Source organism: Pagrus pagrus (assembly GCF_965226575.1).
Source record: "Pagrus pagrus genome assembly, chromosome: 11".
Classification (NCBI taxonomy): Eukaryota; Metazoa; Chordata; class Actinopteri; order Spariformes; family Sparidae; genus Pagrus; species Pagrus pagrus.
In genome coordinates this window covers 10,286,595-10,309,779 of record NC_140195.1, presented here as the reverse complement: position 1 = coordinate 10,309,779, position 23,185 = coordinate 10,286,595, and the positions used below count along the sequence as shown (strand labels likewise).

At 43.1% G+C, this 23,185-nt stretch overlaps 1 protein-coding gene across 1 annotated transcript in view; it reads left to right on the top strand.

The window, feature by feature from the left end:
- fgd (faciogenital dysplasia) overlaps window positions 1-23,185 on the top strand; it is a 59,544-nt gene that overhangs the window by 21,354 nt on the left and 15,005 nt on the right. Inside the window, exons 2-5 of the mRNA XM_084367886.1 lie at window positions 15,074-15,244; window positions 17,942-18,143; window positions 18,918-19,530; window positions 22,794-22,883. Of these exons, the coding sequence (XP_084224012.1) occupies window positions 15,074-15,244; window positions 17,942-18,143; window positions 18,918-19,530; window positions 22,794-22,883 (1,076 nt within the window). The remainder of the gene's footprint in view (window positions 1-15,073; window positions 15,245-17,941; window positions 18,144-18,917; window positions 19,531-22,793; window positions 22,884-23,185) is intronic.

Below are 23,185 nucleotides of genomic sequence, written 5' to 3'. Positions count from 1 at the left end.
TGTCTGAGTTTTTACGCTTTCAGTTTGAACTTTCGATTACGTTCTTCAGGTTGGCCGGGCAAACGTGTTTTCGTGTGTCCTCGCGTCTCTGCGTGCGTGTGCCTGTGTGTGTGTGTGTGTGTGTGTGTGTGTGTGTGTGTGTGTGTCCTTTACTTCTCCATTCAGTCTGAGCAGGCAGTCAGAAAGTGTTAAGAGCTCTCTTATCTCCACTGAAGCATGTGTGTTGTCTTTGTAAGAGACTTTGGCACCAGACGGGAGGAAGAGAAAAAAATCTCACGCAAACGCGCACGTTCACAACAACACCAACTCCTCTCTGACTAATATCTAACGTTGTTTTTTTACTTCTGACCTCCTTCAGTAAGAGAGGCCGCTTGCTTCTAATTGTAGCTCCCCCGTTTTTTAAAACCTCGCTTCAAAAGCTTACAAGGTTTCAGTGTTAATGCTGGAGCTGTCTTTGTAGTTGTGTCCTACTGCTCCAGAGAGGATGAGGGATGGTTTCCAGAAGCCGGTAACAAGATATTTAATGAATGTCTGCTGCAGGGCATGGTGTGACTGCATGTACACGTGTGCATGTGTTTTTTTATGTCTACGTGCTTGTTTGCATGCATCTTTTAACAGTTTTTTTTTTAATACATATATAAATTGTCCTTTAGGGATGTTTGACTGGATAATCCCTTCCTGCCATATTCACTTCAGGGGAGAACTTTAATGTCTCCTCGTAAAGTAGGAAGTCAGTACCTGTGCGCACATGGAGCAGCTCGCTGTAACTAGGGAGCTACCATAAATGGTAAATTTCGGGACAGTAAGCTGTTCTTGGTGATCTCACAGCTTTTATAGTTCGCGAAGCTTCACTGATGTTTCCTGACAGCAAAAATGTGAAAACCTGAAAATAGAGAGAGGAAGGAAACAAATGATCACGCATGCATGTAAATATGTTATACGTTTTACTTACATCAGGTCACCTGGTGCTTCAGGAAATATATTAATTGTTCATCAATGTGTCACGTCACCCCAATTATGTTTAGAAATTGCTCTCGCCCGGGGCTGTTTCTATGCATCCCCGGTGATGCTGACCGATAGAAGCAGCAGCAATAACCGCAGTCCTGTAATCGCACCCTCCTTGATAATACCTCAGCCTCGGAGCCCACCCTTGAGACACAAGCTGTTGCGGGTGACACAGGTGATGGATGACAGGTGGGCAGAGCTGCCTGCTGCAGGCGATTCTGCAGCTCATTTTATAGAGATTCAACAATGGCTGTGATTTAGCCGCCGGTCATGTGAAAGACGATATGACAGCCAGTTGTGAACGAAGTAGATGCTCGAACAAGTACAAGTGACATGACAAATACCGCATGTGCTGGTGTTGTAACGGTACTGGAATTTCTAACTTCGATAAAATATCGATATTTGATACCATGTTTGATGCCACAGGGAAAATCTAACGCAACATTGAGGGCAGAAAGTTTTTTATTTTTATTTAAAGATGAATATAACAAGGCTTTAACATGACAACAGATGTTAGCAGAGAACTGCAGAAAGACTGTTTAAACATCGCACCATCACACTTTTTTTCCTTTAGATCAGGCTTCTAAAAATAGTGTGTTTGTCAATTCACTGTTGGAGAGAAGAGAGAGTGAGAAAGCGAAGCTGGTACCGGTGTATCAATAATGCCGAAAATGAGTTTTGACACTGTTTCGACAAGTGTCAGCACTAATTGACAACACTAATATGTACAAACTTGAGTTTTGAGTTGAGAAGCTATTTTTTTTCTATTTTGTCATTTCCTTTCAACCCAGAAGTACCTCATTTTGAAAGGATCATAATCGGATGTGACAGCTGGGTAAGGAAAAATGCTATTCATGCTATCAAAATGTAACCTGGTGCTCATGGAGATGTATAATTCGGCAACACGATCAGCTTAATTAACGTTCATTTGTTTATTTGCAATGATTTCTTTACATGTGTTAGGTTAGCAGGTTAACTCGCCATCTAACCAGCTAAGTTAACTATAATTTAACAGCGTTATGCTTCATCTGAGTTGTAATTTATTTCCTTGTTTTGACTTTTTCCTCAAGATCATCATTCAAGGCTTACCTTTATTCTGCTGAGACGATTAACTATTAAAGAAACTGTAGCAAACAACAAAGACAAGAGTATTCATTATGAGATTAGATGGGTCAGTTTCTGACTTAAGAGAGATGACAGTGATTGATCAAACTCATTGCTCACTTGTGTTAATTGATCCGAACAGCACAACACATGTTGAGGAAAAAACAAAACAACTCGGTTAAGAGAAAGCAAAAGATCAATCATTAAGTTTAACCTCATTTACTCTTGAGTTAACTGGGCTATAAAACTGTATATCGTGTTTTACTGTGAGTGAAACCCGAGTATGGGGTCTGAAGTTATAGGACAACTACTACTACCTTTACTTTGAAAAACAAAGACAAGACATCTGTACTCTTGGATCAAGAGCTAAGATCATTAGTTAGTTACCAAATTTGCAGAAAGTTCTGTGTGCAAAAGTGCCAAACATTACCCTGTTCCAGTTTCTCAAATTTGAGATTTTCTTTGACTTCTGTGTTGGAAAATCTTTTTGGTTTTGGAGATTTTGAAGAAGCCGCCTTGATCTCTTTCTGAAATCAATTAATGGATTCATCGTGAGGATAATGAGCAGATGAATCAAAATGAAGATATTTCTTGGCTGCATCTCTAATTGGATCTACATCTTCATTCTATAAAGACCACAAAAGGATCCTTTCAGGTCTTGTGTGTGCATGACTTGCATGTTATGAAAAACATAATGGATTGTAATGATGATTCCCAGAGGAGAAAATCTTTTATCTCTAAATGGATGTTGGCTCAGCTGGATTACAGCACAATCATTTTTCCAATGGTTTGATCTCTCCTCTATAGTACATATTCTGTGGCTCTGAAGACAGCTTGCATACAGCAGCAGTAGTAGGTTAGCATCTCTATTTCAGGTTTGAGCAACGAGATACTATATTTGACTCTAAGTGTGTGTGACGCTGGCCCTGGCTGTCTCCTGTGTGGGTACGCTAACGTGGCTCAGAGCGATGCAGTGTGGTGCTGTTCGGGGAAATACTGGAGCCATTAGTGAGGAAATAGGAGCCTTTATTAGTCTGTCTAGTGTACACCTGGCTTCTATAACAGGCCGCTCCTTGTACACTGATTTGTGTGTGTGTGAGTTCATGGTCCTTGGTATGTCTTGGCTTGTTTCTCTCGTGTCTTAGCTAATTCTGCTCTCCGCAAACCTCAGTTCGAAACGGCTGAATGATTTCCATTCAATTTTGGGCTTATTTTAGGCTTCCCCCTAATTCGGGATTCTCAGTTTTCAAAGCTGACTGACTCATCGGGGAAACTGCAGCCTAGGAACGAAGTGTCAAACATGTTGTGCACAAGTTTAGACAGACTGACAGGAGCTGCTCGCCTCAGATGCTCCTCGCTGGATGGAGAGCTCCCAATGCTGACGCTGCCATTCAGGAGCCAAGTGACATTTCGAGAGTGATTCTGACGTCAAAGAAGACGCGTCGGTGTTGAGTGCACACTGACCTTTTTGTCTGTGTGTGTTGGTAAGAGTCCAGAGAAGCCGTGACAAGGGAGGTCCTCACCCACAGCCTTTCTTTTTCACCAACCCAGCCCTTTACATCTACTCACCCTTTCTGGACTGGACCAACCAGACTGGACTGAACTGGAGTGGAACGAGCAACATATTGACCTTTACTGGGCAGGGCTGTCCCGCTCTGGGACAGTTTGACTGTCAGCAGCCACGTAGACACTCCCCTCCACATGCTGACATCCATCCTGCCGGGAACAGATGCAGGGTGGTACCTCACCTAGTGCAACCACAGAGAGAATGGAGGCTCAGTCGGGGGCCACAGGACGGAATAAAGGATAGTTTGGATGAAAGTTAGTAAAAAAGTGAATGCATGTGGTGGAAAGGTGTGGAAGGAAGTCGTACTGAAAGAGCCATCACGCAACAAGCTGATTTCACTAGAAAATCGGATTCATGACTGTGGTGGGGCGATGTCCACAGTGAAGCTAAGCTAAGAAAGCAAAATTAACAGCACTAATGGAGGAAGCATTCGAACAGCAGACCAATGCATCCGAGCATCTTGGGTTCACCTAACTGAGCTGGTTTGTTAAGAGAATAATAAACAAGGCCCGGAGGCGTAACAGTGGAGCATTGAGCAGCAACAAACGTCCTTTCATTGTCTCTGAAGACCAAAAATCTATCAGTGTATCAATATAATGACACATTTTTAAGCAGGATATTTAACAGTTTAACGTGAAACTTTATCAGTGCACTGAAACTGTAAACTTCACTGGGAATTAAATTGTTATAAATTACCCCGAGCAACTTTTTCTGCATTATAATCTCCGTTAAATAAAACAGGTTTTGTATAACACCGTAAATGAAATACAACAAGACAATTAAACAAAATAATGAGCTGTAATCAAACGAAATAGCCATAGATTGTTCGATAATTACAATAATTACCGTTGTAGCCCTCGACAAATGCGTACACCCATAGAAAAATACACACATCACCGCAGTGATCGTGTCCGCCCTCTAATTTTCCTCTCAGAGCAAAAGCAACCCCTTTTCCAGCAAACGCATACATGTGTCCACTGGAAAAGCTGAACGCAGTGGACACGCTCTACATACACCACTTCCTCCTGTTATTGTGTTGGCGGAGAGGCTGGCGTTTCCAGAGGTGTAATTGTGTGGCTGCGTGAGGTGTGATTTAGCTGCCTGTGAAATGTTCTCTCACTACGGGCTGCTTTTTATTTGGGAAAGGGAACGATTTGGTCAGTCGTTTTCTGGTAGCCGCTGAATGTTTTTGTGCAGTCGCAGTGGAACACTTTGCAGCACGCTGTAAAACGTTGGCAGATCGCAGTGTAACGCTACCGTGTTGACATGAGTTAAGTTTCAAAGCAATTGTGCGGTCTGTGCTGCGGATGGGGTTTTGTATACAGTTGAGCAACAGGGCCCGGCAACGCAACAATGTATGCGTGTGCATGCGTCGTCGTGTGGAGGTTGGTGTGTGGTTAGCTGCCGATGAGTCATCAATCAGTCAGCAATTAATCAATCATGCAGTCGACCAGATGGCCGGTTTTTAACTGGTCCTGTCCGCTGTAATGATTGGTTAATCCCACTAATCAATATATGGTAAAGTAATCAATGCATTCACACGTCAGAGACCCTTGGTCAGTGTGAAGAGTGATCAAGCCCTGATCCAGAAGATTAAACTGGACAGTCCTCATTACAATATGGCCTCCTTCGGACAGGGAATGATTGAAATTTGTTTTGAAAATGCTATTTCAGGCTTCGGGTGCCTGATGACTCATGGAGCAGACCTGTGTTTGTGAAGACCTCCCCCACCCCCTGTGGGAATGGAAAGAGCTGGAGTAGATTTTTCTAGATTTTCCAGCACCAGCAGTTAGAAATCCTCCTGGCTGGTGAAGGTGCGTTAGCGTTTATCCAAATGGACTGAGAAGGAGAAGATGGACTGTCCTGCTCAGCTTTGCCCCCATTGTTGTGCAGAACGGCCAGTTGGGTTTTGACATTACGCTGTGAAAGCCGCCATTGAGAGCCGCTACAGTAGGCTTCAGTAGTTTCTGGGACAGTTGGGCAGTCATCTCCACTGGCAGGTTTGTAAACCCCCTTGTTCTCCTGTGCGTGCATGTGTGTGTGTTGCCCTAATTGCCAATCTTTTGGCTGCTTCCTCTACAGTAATGCTCTGGGCTACTGTGCTGCACTGCAGACCGACAAACAGAGGCTCACTTCTCAGCTCAGTGCCTCGTAAAAAGTCCTCTTGAAGCGGTTGTGGTTGTGGGGGTGAAGGGCTCTGAATTAGAGAGCACAGTGTGTGCAGCCATGCTCGCAAGTCACATGTCTGGTGATGAATATGAAATTTTAATCAGTCCTTTGTCACGTCATCATTGTGCTGCTTACTGTAATTTCTGAGTGTGCTTCCGTGGCTTACATTGTGCATTTGACAGCTCACTGAAATGGCCTTGAGTCACATTGTATTAAAGGTCTCGGGTCAGTGACAGTGACCTGTTACCTCAACTTGATTGTATTTTGTCGAGAGCTAAGGGATGTGCATCATCCTGCGATTGTGAATAATTTGACAGACATTTCGATAGAGGTCATGATTTTACATAAACATAAACATAAAGTGCTTTTATTGACTCAACAAGCGCAGCATTCACACTCCGACACAAAAGGAGGTGGTGTGCACTTTTTAAGTGCACAAATGAAAACACAGAGAAGAAGGCGGAGAAGACGGAAGAGGAAGTAGAAGCACTGTTGTGGTGCTCATGACGTCAAACTGCTGCACCTGGGTGGTGTTTTTACAGTTTCAGAGGAAGACAATACGATTGTAATTTGCATTATATGTGCCGCAATGTGTCTGAGAAGGTGGAAGAGTCTGAGTTTTAACAAGACGGATCTTATCAGAGCTGTGGGATATTAAATCAGCCAGTTTTGCTCACAATATCTTAGCCTTTCTTAAAAAAATACGATTACCGGTTATCTCATCATTATCAGCTTTGAGAAGCAGGTTATCTCTATCGGCTGTGTTTCGTTGCAGTATTACATCTATAGCTGAGTGCTGGACCATGTTTCTTCATCCGTCTATTTTTAAGTCCACTTTTCTCAGAGCCATGCGTCTACTGACAGCACAAGTAGCTCTTTATAGCTCACCATGACCTACCTACTATATTAGCAATATAGATCAGCGTGGTTGCCATGGCAATAGCCTCCTCTTTGGTTTTCTAGGAGCACATGTTGAAGGAGCATTCTTTGTGGAGCGACTTGATTTAATTTGGGACCTCCACATGCACGAAGCCGCTCTGATATTAACTCGTCAGTCTTTGTTTGTGTTTAGCTCTCCCCACTTGTTGACAGTTGCAGGGTATCATTTCGGGAATTGAAACCAGATGGGCCCATTTTGTCCACACTGTATTTTCAGCCCCGGCCGCTGTATGTTTGCTAACACGACTCATAAATATTCCTGTCTCTGTCATGCGTCTGACTTTCTAGCAAAAACCACTCAGCTGTGCTTTCTCTTTGCTCGCTTTGTGCATGCACGATGAGATGATGAGCTACTCCACGGCTTTCTTCAACCCTTTTCCAGCCACCTGCTGCCTCCTCATTCTCACTCCAACCTCTCAGTCTCTCCCGGTCTTCCACCCACTCGAAATCTCATGGTTTCTAATCTGTGGGAGCTGCTGAGATCCTCCCACGTAGTTTGGATGACATGTCAGTGTGCTTGCTGTGCCCAATGACCTGATTTAGGGTGAGAGGAGAGACCTAACAAGATGACATACCTCCCCCTCTTCTGCCGCCAGCTCCTGGCAAACCACGATACCACTGAAACTTCAGGCGACACTAATTTTTAAACAAAACAAATATTTTCTCTCCAGCAGTGGAAGTGGAAATGGAGGGTTTGACGAATAACAGAGCATAATGAGAAATAGATGAATATAGATTTGTAATCTGGGGCCAGATGCTGCTGTCGGTGATTGGAGCGCTGTTGATCCTCGTGTGTGTTCGTGTGTGTGTGTGTGTGTGTTGACAAACCCCGTGGTGAAGCGGCCGCTGGAGCCTCGTTACACTATGAGGGAAATTTGCTGATTGTCAGAGATTGAGGATCTGCTCTACTGGAGATCCTGGAGCAGCTGTTATTGTACCCACACCATTATTTCCTCTCTCTCAGCTCTACTTCCGCTCTCACTTTGTGAGTTTGGACTGATCCTCTTAAAGCGATGCTCCACGCAGACTCTTTTTCAAATCAAACGCACAAGCAAGGCTGCAGGCTTGAAAGGCGTCGTCAAAGGGTTGAGGATTGGTCTCTTGCTGAGCGTGTTCGCCGCAGCCAGCTTGAATTCTTGACAGCTAACAGTATAGATTGTAGTAGTGGTGCCTGAAGGAAGGAGCGCTTCAACCACTTATCGTGGAATTGACAGCCCGTCTGATGCTCTCAGAGTCGCCTGAAGTGTGCTGCAGCCCACAGATTTAGGCAACAAAGTTGATTCAAGGACCGACGTTTCAGCGGCTTGTGCTTTAATATTGCTGTGTTTTCACAGCCACAGAAAAGGGACCAAATATTATATCAGAAACAGCTCCAGCAAAACAAAACAATTCCTATTGTTGTCTATTGTTTTGTGCACTTAAAATAAAATATAAAACAAAATGTCATTCCCTTTGTCTGACTAGGGAACCTACTCAAACTAAAGCCTTTTTACCACCGAGCAGTCCGGTTCAGTTCAATTCATCACACATCAGAAGGGTTATTTTTCTGTTTCCACTATCAGAAGTTGTGGATGGTACCAAAAGAACCACTCAAAAAGAGAAAGAGCCTCCTGTTTTTTTCATTATCCTTCTGTTGAGGCACCTCGAACACTATCTTAAGGCTTAAAGGTGGAGTCAGATTTTCCCTACACAGTTATTGCGGCCTAAAGAGCTCACTGTGATGATATTATCATGATGTCTGCAGAAAAATTAGTGTTTTGTCTCTGGCAAATGAATGACACTCAAAATAAAAGTGTAGGGAGGTGAAGAGAGAGTCTGTAACTGTACAAAAGTTTAATGATGATGAAATTTGCCATTTTTATCGTCGCATACAGAGTTAGGAAAGTGAAAATGATTTAAGAGGCAATGTAATATTTCCAAGATATTATCATATGCATATTACGAGCACAATATCAGTATTTCATATTTAAACATCCTGATTACCGTCAATATTGATATATTGTGACAGCCCTACTGCCGTAGGACCGCTCATTGATCAGTCGGAACAACCAGATCTGTCTGGTCGTCTGCGATCTGGCGTAGGATTTCCCAAACTCCTGTTTTTTCCAGCAGCTTTTTGGCTTGTTTACTTGTTGGAATAAACAACCACACGTGTGCGCTGTTTGTAGCAAGTATGTGGTCGAGAGAGAGAGAGAGAGAGAGAGAGGGAGAGAGAGGTGGAAAAGACACAGTGAAAGCAAGCGAGGCAGAGGAAGAAAAAGGTTACCAGTTTGTAAAATGTTGTAAATCCGGCAATGTGTGTGTCGCTAAATAAATGCATCAGCTTCTCAAGAGTTAAGTTTGCCTTTAGGTACAGTTACCATGGGTTACACACGAGTTCAGAAGGTACTTTTACCAAAACTACTTTGGTGGGAACGCAGCTTTATATATCACTTTCTCATTCCACTGTCCTGAGGTCCGTCACCTCTGTGCCCTGAAGTCTTCCTGTGGATTTCTGGTAAGCAGATCAAGGTCAGAGCACTCATTAGTGTCTCCTGCTGCACAGGGAGGGAAGAGACCGGGTGTGGCGAGATGATAGGAGGAGTGGTAGATGACATGGTTTTAAAGTTAATTGTGGCGTTGGACCTCTCTGTCTCTGCCGCCACCTTTGCTCTCTCTTAGCTGTTGTTTTGGTTTAGCTTTCTCAACTCTTCGCTCTTTTTTGCTCTGTTTACCGTATCTTGCAGAAAACCAGTTTGAGCCACCATACCTCCTGTTCATACAGGCCATCAGAAGATCAGATAACAATGTAAAGTGATGGGGGGACAAAATCCACAGTCACCGTTCTGTGAACAGAAGGAAGGATTACAGCAAGAAAAAACATGTTTCAGTGTTTATATGGGCACCCGAGTACTTCCTCTAAAACCTTTAATTTGAGCTCTGTAGCTCAATGAGCATTATAAATCAAAGAGCCATTAAATGAGATGCTGCTTCTCTTTGAGTGTTTCAGTGTAACAGACCGGAGAAACCTGATCAATATGGCTCTGAGTGGAGAGGGAGAGAAACAGGGACGCAGGCAGAAGGAGAGGAGCAGAGCAGGTGTAATGCAGACATGCAGAGAGGCTGAGAAATGTGACGATGATATGGGAATAATGAGGTGCCATTCTTTAGAGAGGGTGTCACTGGGATTCAGGTCGGTCTTGGTGGGGAAACGGGGGGTTGGTTGAAGTGATGGGAGCGCGGCTGTCAGCTCAGCCTCACCAGAGGTTGGTTTGCGGGCATGGGGACCTGATTGACTGGCTCTCTGACTTGGGAGACCCTGCCGAATGTGAGTGATCAGTCTACCAGACAGCGCTGAGGCGGGAGGACTGTACTCAAGGGATGATGGGTAATAAATGACTCTGAAGGGGTCGCCTCAGGCCTGACGGTGACTGACAGCTGGCTAGGTTTGCGCAATTTTTGGAGGATGTGCGAGTCTGTGTGTCTCTTGGGTGTTCAAGGAAAAGTGAAGTTTGTTTCCAAAATGAGGCGTTCATCATATTTAAATGAAAATAACAACTTTAGTGATTAGCTACTAACATGGAAGTTCATCAAATTATTATCAGAATGATAGGTTAGCCCTAAAACTAATGGCCTAGGTTGTTTTTTGTGATATATTGCCTAGTTTGTTTCAGCACTGTTGTAGCATTTTTCCTCAAAATGAATAGATTATTTTGAAATTGCAAAATGCTACATAGACCTATTCATTGAGAAAAAAAGGCTACTTTACTTAAGAAAACCCTACTTCTAACCTATTTTAAGTATACCTGGGCGTCGAGCATTTATACTGGTTTGGTTTTGATGGAACGTGTCTGTAACATTGAGCACAGGCTCAAGGGTCAAGGACTGAAAGCTAGCACTGACTCATGTCCTGTTTAATTGCACTATTATCAGATAGTTCCTGATTTACAACTTCATTCTTGAGCTGCTGCTTGTTGTTTCAACATTTTAAAACCTTTCTCCCATCAAGCGAGCAAGAATAAGAGTCTCACAGTCTCAATATGTACAACTTTTATTTTAAAACATTCAGAAATGAACTAAAATTAATAACAGAAATAAAAGTGTTGACATTATATCAAAGACATCTATGTATTGGTTTGCAGGCATAACTGCTGAAGTTAGCATGCTAAGCAGTTAGCCCTAGTCTGTCCTTTTTTATAATACCACTACAAGCTCCCAGTCTGGACCACTAGCTGCAAGGCTAATTGAGCTAGTTAACGGCAGCTACTGTCAACAGCAGTTAGCGGTTACTTTATTATAGTTTGCAGTATGAATTCGGGAGGTGGCCAACGATCGTGTTTTGGGGGAAATCATTGCAGGTCATGATGTGTAATTTTATAGGGCCATAAGCTACGATAATTAAATGAATATATGCACATAGTGGTGCATTTTAAACAAACCCGACTTGAACACAGCATGCCTTAGTGAGGAAGCCTGCATGTAGCTTCAAATGCGTGCCAAGCGATGGGACAGATAGAGAACAACAGCCATGCTCAAGAGGTCACATGACACATGGTATCCATATATTGCTAATATGACCAGTTAGCTAAAGAATTAAGATTTATTTTATCTATATATCAAATCAATTCAAATCATATTTATTTATATAGCCCAAAATTACAATCACATTGCCTCAGTGGTCTCTAAAATCTGAACAGTATATGACGGCATGTCCTTAAAAGTCAAGTTCAGGGAGAGGCTCTCAATGCAATACAAACTTGCACACATTGGTGTTATGTCGTGACATAAGAGGGACATTCCTTAGACTTTTCTCCTTCGACATCATCACAGTGTCCCAGCTTTGTCAGGGCCCCTTCATGTGCTTTTCACTCTAACAGAGAGAGGGAAGGTGAGAGCGTCCCCGTCAAATACCTGAAAGTATCCGAATGTTTCGGTGCGTGACGTGCACAGGGGCCCTTCGCTATGTTTTAGAAATCTGCTGTAATGCAGTCTTTCAGGTTAAATCGTTTCGCCGTGCTCTTCACGTGCTGTTCGTTCTGTTCTCCTCTGAGTAAGTGAAGAAGTTTGTTATATCACAGCCATGTTTGAACAGGTGAGACGGACGGGCCGCTTAGTCACCGTGCGTCACTTTAATTAGGAGAGCCAGGTAACAAACAGTGGCTGAAATTGTTTCTGCAGGGAAAGGTTTGGTGGTAACCCACAGCTGACAGGGTGTGGTGATGATAATGTCTTTGAATGCGTAATCGTCTTACTCATCCAGCCTCTCAGCTGAGCAGATGAAATTAATGAGCTCAGATCAGCGCTCTCCTGTGTGTTTTCACTAAAGCCTCCTTAAAATTACACAATTACAATATTAATCTCGTCTCTCGGATCCCTCGGAGTCCAAATCAATTAGGTGGCTGACACGTAGCTTCAAGCGTTGTTTTGGTTTTGGATAAACAGTGCGATTCAATCAGTTATATGTTTTGGCTCAGCTGTAGGAGTATGCTGGAATCACTGGGCTCCACGGTGACTCGCATGCACTTCACGTCTTCGGCCCCAGGAGGAGGTGCTTGGATCAGGTTTGGCAGGTGAAAGGACAGGTGCAGCTCCTCAAATACACCTGGGAATGGATAGGTGAATGTGTGTGTCCGGGCATAAAGAAGGACTTAGCTTTGAAGGACTTTTCAGGGTGTGTGCATGTGTTTGTTTACAACAAAGAGCCGTCTCGGTTGCACATGCGGACTTTGGCAAACTGGGAGGGCAGGATATGTTTTGGTTTTGACTTTGTTGTGCGGGGGTTTTCCGTTCAGTTGCTCTTTGGACTTTGGATATGTGAAACTGAGCGGCCGGAGGCGAGGTAAGGTGTCTTTAACCGGCTCCTATGTGATTGTATTTTCTACTTAAATCTTTGATTGTCGAATGTTTCAGAGATCGTTGTGATATAAGTGTGAAATGTACTTGTTCACCGCATTTCACTCTGTGTTTCTTGGGAACTGGTGAAGGACGATGTGTCGTGTAGTCTTATTCTTTGGTTTGTGAGGTTTTAATTAAGACGAAACTGTGAGTGTCAGCTCTTCTGTCCGAGTTTCCATAGGTACCGGCCCCTATGCCTCCATCTTCTGCCTCTGTTTGCTTTTCCCAGGAGTGACCCGAGCCAGCCTGGGTCACTGAGTTCTTCACTAGGCAGTCGTTCGGCTAAAGGACGTGCTTGCTCACTTGATCATAGGTCAAGCTTTTTTCCTCTGACTCAGCCTACGAGTCATCTCTGATTTAGAGACGGTACGAGCAGAAAGAGTCTCACAGTATTTCCGTTGCCAGGGACCGAGCTGAAGGAGCGGATATAAAGCCTACCTACTGTAGTTTGTGACACAATTTCACATTCAAGCCTCATCTTTTCCCCCTGCCTGCTCTTATTCCGCTGCGGTGGAGAGATGGTGGGAAAGCCTGCAGTGTGCCACATGGGGCAGACAGCGTAACAGGACTCATTACCGACTGATTTCTCCTCCTTCCACCGCCTGCAGCATGGCTGAAAATCACCAAATTAGACGTGCCAGGGCTCTAGCGGGGGCTCGGTGCAATTTCAGGCTGTAATCCAGTTGAGAGAGAGTTGTGGTGACTAGATCGAATCCATGAGCCCCGAAGGAACAGAGACGTGTGGCTGCATAGTTTGCACAGTTATTAACTAAATCTACTGAGGGACATTGCTTTGGTGTAACAGACAGACACATCAGATAACAGCTAAAACTGTAACAGTAAGACACACTCAGAGAGGATTGTTAGCTGGCTTTTCACTTCACAGGACTTGCGTCTGTAGCTGTCTGCTACATATTATAGCCTCTATCCTGTCTCTCTGTCTGGATATATTATGCCATGGATTGTGTGTACAGGGCATTACATTTTTAGCTTTTATTTCCATGCCCTTAAAAATCTTCCGTTTTTATTTGTGTTGACAGTCAGATAAGAAATAATTAAATCCAGAAACGTGGCTTGAAGTCAAATTGCAACGAGCATTAGTGGTTCAACTGTTGCTTGTTTTTTTTATGACTTACTGTAGATGAATTTTGCTGCATAATTTGGACCTCACTTCTGTTTTCAACTACTTTTCACATTACTTCCTCTAAAAGAAGATTTTCTGAGCTCTTTTCATCACAGCCATAATGACAGCAAGGCGTGCACGGTGCACATTCTGATGCAAAAAGCTAACAATGCATTGATCCTGCTAACAATAACTGTCTGTGTAGCTGAAGCCTTATATGTCTTAAATCCTTTTTTTCCATAAACAGTACCTCTATTGTTGTCTAGAAGCTATTCAACGACATCAATGAACCACACTGTTGCACTGGGTGATATGTTCCTTTACTAACATGAACTAGCACATTGCTGTCCTGCACATCAACACTGCAGCTAACAACTAGTCCCCTCAGTTTGAGTAACGCTTTATAAAGCTACAGCCATTTGAGTACTATATTTAGTAGGGATAATATTGCCCTGTTATCAGTATTGGCCATTAAAAGCTTTAAAATTCAAAAGAAATCGATTGGTAATGGCCCGAAAATGAACTTTTCTGCTGATAACATGATGTTTTAATTCTGCCCAGGCATCCTTAAAGTGCTTTAATTGTTTTGCATTGTATATCTGACTCCGCTGGTGGGCCATCACAATAATAATAATAACAATAACAGATGGATGGATAGATAGATTTTCTTCTTCAGTAGGAACAAACAATCTTTGTGCTCGGGGGTTGATTTTGTTCCTTTGTGTGGGATTTGCTGACAATAGCCCAAAACTTCAAACCAAACCAATTGTGTATTTTTAGGGATAAATAAGCAAAAATAAATTCGACCAAACACAGTAAAGTTTAGACTGATCGCATCTAAATCGGGCGTTTCAAAGGACGCAATCACAATCGGAGCTAGAGAAACTTTTCATCCAGAGGACACTGTGGCTCGCACACAACTGCATTATCGAGCTACTTTCTCTCCCTCACACATAGTCTATTTAGAAGATTAGATGTAGTCAATCAGACACAGTCCCATCACAGAGTGTGAGAGAAACCAATATGCAGCCTGTGCAGCTCTATGTCTGCCGCCTCGGGCCTGGTGTTACGATCGATGCTGCAGAGGTTTTTCTTCTCCACTGTGGTCCCTCTGCTCTCTGTCCGAGGGCGACATCCTGAAACACACACTGAGCTCAAGGTCATTCACCTACACTGCACAGCACTGCATCGCTGTAGCAGGATTACGCCGGGCTGCAGATGTGTATTTAGATGAATCTCGTTATTTTGATCGATACCCTGATCTTCTCTTTATTTTTTTGTCTCCTCTCCAGACCTCCCTGCTTCCTCCCTGCAGTACCAGTGTGGATCAGGGGACTACCTGTGCTCTCCACGGCTGGTGAAGAAAGGTCCGACCCCCAGACCATGTCACGACAGGCCCGCCATCAAACCCCGGCCCCAGCCATCCACCTCACCCAGACCGCCAACCGCACAGAAACCTCAAGGTAATATACATTGTGTTGCCCCCGTCAAGGTCAGTTTCGACATCAGAGCTGTCTTTATAATTGAAAGGAGCAGCGAGATCTGACCCCTGCTATTGAGCTGCCATTCATTCTGCTCTGACAAACAGCCCTCTATAACACGGTTCGTGTCGGCTGCTCGGCCTCACCGTGTCACTCACAGCTCAGCGGGTCACCCCTGAAAGAGCTGCTGCTTTTAAAGCAGGCCAGCGATTCCCAAGTGTTTGTGTGTGGGCGTCAATGAAGAATGCTAAATATGAACAACGTGTGTTATATTTTGGGAATTACTGAAAAACATTAGAGGACATTACACCACAGACTCAGCCTCAATATTTAAGTGGCTCACAGCTTTTCAGAATTAAGTGGAGGATTATAGAAAAGAATGATCAACCACATATGGTCAGGATTGTTAGTCTTGATTTGATTATGGTTGCAGAATATTTTGTTTTAGTAGGTTTTGTTTGACCAACAGTCAAACCCAACGAACAGCAAATCCTCAAATTGGAAGGCCTGTCACGAAAATGTCATTATTGACTCATCTTATATCTTTTCCAATCATACACACTGAATCTCATCGGCTTATTGACGTATGTACACGACCTCTATCATTTTTGCTGACCTCCATATTGCCCACTGTTATAAAATAAGGATTTTTTTCCACCAACATGACGTCAGAATAATGCTGCGTTCACGTGCTCCTCTGATGGTCCCATTTGCCGAGTTAGGAAGTCGTTCTTCTGACTTCGGTGTGTTTTCATGTGCATCATGTCAGGATGTGAGAGCAACATGGATGTCAGAAAGAAGTTGTTTTGCTTTTTATCGTGTTTAAACAACACGTTGACTCCTGTTTCCAGTGTTTGAGAGACAAGGAGGAGCAAAGGAAACAGTACAATGACGTTACAATACAATACAGTATATGACTGTGGTAAAAGTTTCTTTCCATCAACCCAGTGTTTACTTTTTGCACATCAGCACAGAGTAACTATCAGGGTTTTCTCTGTCATTAGCATGAGCATTATTTTCACATTTTATATTTTTTGGTTGTGTGTTTTTATTATATTTATATTTCATATTTTTAGGATAGGATCATTTTTTTTATCACAGTCCAGTTCTTCTGTCTGAATATTGACTTAATGTTCATTGCTCTTTGAAAGGGTGTTCTTGCTTTATTGTGCTTTTATATTATCATTATATTAATGGCATAAAATGGTTTGACAGTATGCAGTAATATTGTTTATCACAATAACATCACAACATAAGGACAAACAAAAGGTAGTTACAGTGACAGGGCTAGTTTAGCTGCTAGCTCAGTATGAGTTACCAGTGGAATAAATGTATTTTCCCTACTGGGCAGAAAACGCGTAGCACATTTCTACCCGTATTTTAGCGTATTTTAATACATACAGGATTTTATTACACATGTAGCTCATCCTGAGAGAGTAGTAACTCAGAGTTACTCCGGTCAGAATGCAGGTGTTGTATTACAAGTTCCCTCAAAAGGTTCCTGGAAAAGTTCCTGTGGTTAGAAAATATTGAAGCATGAATCTGCCCAATTGTGTGACAACAAAGGACCTTGTGACAGATTTCCATGTACCTTTTGTTGCAGTCTTTTTTAAAATCTTGTCTGGGTATGATCATACCAAATGTATTGTGATGACCACAGTACTTTCACAAAATATTAACACAATGAGAATTTCGATTAATGTTATCAGTTATGTAGATATAATGATGTAAAGTGGGTAAGGGCAAGCATAAGAACAATTAGAAGTGTTCAGCCTTAAAAACCAGGAAAAGACAACACAGCGATACATTTCTGTAAAGTCAAAATGTGAAAGAAAACGGCAAGTCAACTATAAAATCCTGATTTTAACCCTGATTGAGCCCAGATGCTAAAATGCATATTACAAAATTGAATTTTGTTTTCAGGAATCTCATATTTAAGCCTTCTGGTTTAAACAGTCTTTCCAAATTACAGATGAATATTCAGAAACTAAAACATCTTTCCTTTTCGTTCACTCATTTCAGTAGAAATGGGCCCAGTCCTGTCATTAGCACGTCGTTTATCATCACATCGTTGTTGAGGAAAGTCTCCTCAGCCTCTCTATGTCCGTCTGTGACGCACGCAGACACAGAGGAAGTGCTCAAATTAACAAGTGTAACATATCGGCACAGTTCTTGGTTTCATTTGCGTTTGTCCGGAAAAATATAATAGATGCAAATGCGCAGACTTAACTGTGAAATGGTGTGCCTGCCCATACTGTGCAGGCATGCGTGAGTGCAGTGTGCGTTTAAAAGACAGCCATGTCACTCGTCAGACTGTCTCTGTCTGTGCTTTTTTTTCTTTTTTTTAATCTAACTGTGACCACGGTGACTTACACACACACTCATCTCAGCATCCTGTTCTGAAATAAGGAAGTTGGTGGATAGCTGAGGCTCAGTGCTGATCTGGCTCTGCACCGCTACTATATGTTTCTATCTGATGTGTTCTTCCCTTTGGAGTTTTATCTTGAGTGTTTTTTTTATATATACAAGGATACAAGCAGGCTTCACACATGACTCAGCCATGGAGGTTTTCTCGCTCGGATTTATACATGTTACCTGATGGTTTTTGTTAGTGTCAGCAGCCTCATGCTTCTCTCTTCCTCTGCTGTTTTTGCCTCGTCTGGATTCCTGCATCTGTAGTGCCCCCTAAACCTGCGCACCTGCTCGCCCTCGGGCAAGACAAGAAACCTAAGAGGATCCCTCCAGCGCCCTCCAGGCCTCTGCCGGCTCCCCCTCCTCCGCCCAAGCCAAAGCCCAGTCCGACCCCACCTGGCCCGGGTGCACAGCCGCAGAAAGAGGCCCAGAAAGTGGGGCTTCTCATCGAGAGGTTTGAGAATTCAAGGTAAGAACGTCAGAGGGGAAGTTCCTGAGAAATCTTGCTGGTCTTGCTTATCAGATTCATTTTTTGCTCTGTAAGTTTCATTAAAGGTTCACCCAAAAATGAAAATTCAGTCATTATCTCCACCCAATGCTGATGGAAAGTCGTATGAAGTTTCGTAGTCCACAAAACATTTTGGGAGCTTCGCAGCAGAACAGCTTTAAAACATTCTCTTAAACTACTGAAGTAGATGAGGACATAAAAAAAACCCAAAACAAAAGAAAAAACATAAAATGGCTCCATACTGCTCATCCAACATAATCCAAGTCTCCAGAAAAGTCGCATTGAAACAATTATTTACTCCTTTTTAAAGCAGAAATCTTCACTGTAGCTACTAAGCTAAATGTGTTGGCACGAAACTCGTCTGAAGTGGGTGTCTTTTCAAATCAATTTCGGATGTTGGGGCTTCGAGAGACTTTGATGGAGCCATTTCATAGTTTTTTGGTTGTATTTTTTTAAAACATTTTTAAACAAGGTTCCCATCTTCACCCAACTTTCCACTGGCATGACGTGACGGTGACCAGATAATGACTGAATTTTCATTTTTGGTTGGACTTATCCTTTAAATTAAATACTCATGTGGTGAATTGTTTTGCTCTATGATAAAATCTAATCAAACCTAAAAACACTTCTCATTATTTCCCATCTATAAAGTGTCCTGATTCTTCATTTGGCTTTCTTTGACGATGCACATTTTTCAGTAAAGCAGATGTGACGGTGTCTTTTTTGTTTTCCCAGGGTCCCCATCCTGGGGGTGCTCCCACGGTCCCAGCTGCACCTGTGTCTGAGAATGGACAGTGCGTCTGACATCACCTCCTCCTGCGGCCAGGAGACCACGGTGAAGGTTGCCGGAGACTCCTCCCCTGACAAACTTGCACTTGTCACCTCCGAACGGACCGACGATGTGTCTGAACTTTCCCGTCTAGCCTCAGTACACATCGATGGCTCGGAGGACACCCCGCTGGATGACTGTGTTGAGGTTGACATCTCGCACGGCATCGGTTGCCTTGACGGCGTGGAGCGGGAGGAAGGCTCCTCCCAAGAGCTCCTGGACAATCCCGATTCCTCGGAGCAGAATGGAAAGATCCCCAACCGCGACAGCGGCATCGACAGCCCGTCCTGCACTGCAGAAGGGGAGGTGTTCCCCAACGAGGACGCCATCGATGAGGAGGACCATTATGACAGTGTGACTGAAACAGAGAGTGTGTCCTGCTGCGTTACCCTTGGCAACAAGCGAGACTCAACACAGGATGAGGACAGTGACTTGGACGAGGGGAGCAGTGGAGAGATACACTCTCTGACGGACACACAGACTGGGTTTTTGACAGATGCGAACTCAGAGGCGCACAAAGTGAGTACCTCGCATGCTTCAGCTTCATCCACAAACCTGAATGACCCCAACATCAGGCCGAGGTGGTCATTAATGTCTCCCCTTCACTTTATAATTTATATTCCATGTTACATCATACTTTTCAGGAATCAAGCTCCTCTGAGAGTATAAAAGCTTCACCTCAGACAGTCAGACTGACTTTCATGTAGTGGAAAAAGTAGCTTGTGTCTATTATTATCTCAGGCCGAGCGAACGATTTCAAAGAGTACTTCTGCATGAAACGTTAGACACTGTTACAGCATCAGTTCGCCGGTCACAAGCGACTGACTCGAATCTAAAAGCAGCTCTGCCGATACATAAAAGGACAAAAACCTGCCAAAAAGCTGTAACAGGAGCTCGGGATGGCTGCTGGATAAAAGAGTCCAGAGACAGATGTGTCAGTGCAGCTGAGTTGAAGTTTCACTTTTCTGTTGTCCTTCATTTTGACTATTGATTGTAAACAACACTGATACTCGTTGTTTCCTGTATTGTAGACCCACAGCATCAGGGTAAAGCCTTAAAGGGACATTTCACCCCCAAATCAAAAATATATCTTTTACCTCTTACCTGTAGTGCTATTTATCTATCTAGAGTTGCTGAGTTTTGATGATGTCTGCCCTCTCTTGAATATAATGTATATGTAATATCCAAAACATACATTTTAGCGCAGGATGTAAACATTAATGTCGTCCTCCTCAGCTAAGCTTTAAAGTTTGTTAGATTAGTTAGCTAGAGAACAGACATTGCCACAGCCCGGCCACTCACACCGAACCAATACAGATGGATAAATGGCACTATGGGTAAGAAGAAAACATTTTTTGATTTTGGGATGAAGTATCTCTCTAAAACAAAAAATGAAAAACAAAGAAAGGAAGAAATATGCAGCTACGTAAACAAGACTAACAAACTAGAGCCATGCTAGCTGCTCTGTCAGCCTGCGCTGAGGTAGAGTGGTGCTTTGAGCTGAATCGAGCTAGCATCAGCTACTGTAGGTTGGTGGGTGTAGTTTGTAGTAGAAAAAACAATAGTTCCTACATGAAACTACTTCTGATTTTGAGTCAAGCTGTACCTTTGGCATACAGAACAAAAAGGGAAATTCTTGAGTTGATGACTCAAAGATGCAATCATGTGAAATGGTCACTGTGAGGATTTTAAGACACTCAGACAAACAGACAAAAAGTTAGACTGCAGAAACTCAGAGTATTGCTATCGTTGTTGTTAGCAGGAGACGTCTCACTCAGCACTGGTTTTAACACTTTAAACACGCCCAAACCTCACACAAATGTCACATGAATAGACATACTGCCTCCGCTGACTGCCCACACCCACAGGGGAGGGGAGGTATCGGTGCTCTCCAGCGCTTCCTGATCCCAGCACGGCCGTGCAGAGGAAGGGTGTGTTGTGTTTCTGTGTGTGTCTGCGTGAATGTTTGTGACACTGCAGCTGACATGTTGATGGCTGCATAATGACAAACCTTGTCACAGAGGATGTGGGTTTTTAGCGATGCGCCTTGCAAGAAGATAATAGACTAAACTATTTTTTCTGTGTGCACCACTTGTGTACACGCAGTTGTCAGCGTGGTAATAGTAATAGCTGGGTAATAATAGATAAAGAAGTACTTAATCTGCGTTAAAAGTTTCAGTCTCATCTCTGCTATACGTTCATGTATGTGTGTGAAAGAGTTCAAGTGTGTGTCTATTAGTGTCGGAGAAAGCGCTTGTGAAACCCACATTTTTGCAGCAGTCTAAATGTTTCATGACCCGGATGCGTGTCCTGCGTCATCGGGATGAACTTTATCAACAATATCATTTCTATGTTTACTCATACATTATTGAATGTCATCTCAGCTTTAACGCATCGTAAGGAGAGGAAGAAGCAGGTCTTTATTTTCACCACATCATCTCATTATAGTTCATGTCACTTTGATAGCTGAACCAAAGCAGAACATAGAATAGAGCTGCTCACAGCACATGCAAAAAAGGATAAGTCTGCTGATAATAATGAATTGATCTTATTAACAAGTATTGTCCTGCAGACGACGCCTGATATGTTTCTTCTTATCAGCTACATTGTAGGATTTAGTGACATTTAGCGGTGCGGTTGCAGATTGCAACAAACACATATCCCTCATCTCACCCTCCTCTACAATGGCTGCTAAAAGTGCGATAGGCCCTCTTTAGCGCCTGTGTGTGGTTTGTCTATTTAGGGCTAGTATAGTAACATGTCGGTACAACATGGCCGACTCTGTGGAGGAGGACCTGCTCCCTCGTGGGTACCTGATCTGATCCTGAAATGTTTATATTTTCAACAACTGAATAAACAAGCTGTCCTCAGAGGAAAATTAGATCCCCAGAAGACTGCTTGAAGCTAGAAAGGTGGCAGGGTCCGCCAAATTTAAACATGAAATGGTGTTTGTTTATTTAGTTTGTTTAGAAATAGGCTACATTGACATGTTGATGTGCTTTGAAGATTTTTAAGTGAAAATATGGTGTAAAAATAAATAAACATAGTGTAAAAATACATACTAAGCGATATTAAGTGATAACTAATACATCAACTGTCTGTGTTAGGACTATTAATCCTGTTAAGTGCGGGGGTTTGTTGTGACAACGCTTTAAACGCAGCACAGAGGTTATTTGTTACTTTCCAGGCGACAAACATTCACGTGGGACAGAAACTCACACAGACTCAGTGCTTTAGCTTCAAGAACGCCTGTCGAGTTCAAGTCGGGCTCAGTCGCTCCTCTCAGACTCGGTCAGGTTTGGACAGAAAAATTTCCCCTCTGCTGTCGTTATCAAAGGCTAATTCATTGAATACACAACTTAGTTTCAGTTTATTATACACTAATGAAGCACAATTAGGAGTGTTATTTATATTTCTGCCAGTAGGTCACCCTAAATCTTACACACTGGCCCTTTAAAGTTAACCTCCGTTTTTCAATTTGAAGACGCATCATGACCTTCAATCGTCGTAAGTTTAAAAAACCTACGTAATCCTTGTTTCACACTGATGAATCAAGACGATCATTGAAAATTTGTCAAACAACCCAAATAGTTTCATTTTAAAAAGACTTTCCTGTTGAAAATGGACGTAACTTTCTGACTTTGCTGTAAACGTGTCTCATATACTGAAGAACTGGAGGGTTTCCTTTGTAATATGATGGAGCATCTGCTCACATGTTTATTCGTTCTTTGTTTAAATGAAGCCCCAGATGTAATCCTCGGTGTCTTGTCTTTCTCCCTCAGTGCTCAGAGGCTCAGAAGCTCCTGAACATCGCCAAAGAGCTTCTCCACACTGAAGAGGCCTACGTCAAAAGACTCAACCTCCTCGACCAGGTAACGTCGTGCCTCTGTGCGCTTGCCGTGTGAGTGTGAGAGTGTGTCTGGATGCCTGCGGTCCAAATTTCAATCTCCTAAATGTGCCAGTGGTCTTAGTGATTGAGATCAGAGCTGAGCTGGATTAAATCCACCACTGGTCAACAACCCTTCCTCTGTTGACTGGATTACTCAGAGCGGTGTAAGCAGGATCATGTGAGGAACTGCTCCTGTGCGTGTGTGTCTCTGTATCTGTTTTATATTTATACATGTGCAGCGTGAATTTGGCTTCGTCACCACAAGCCCGAGCGTGTGAACACAGT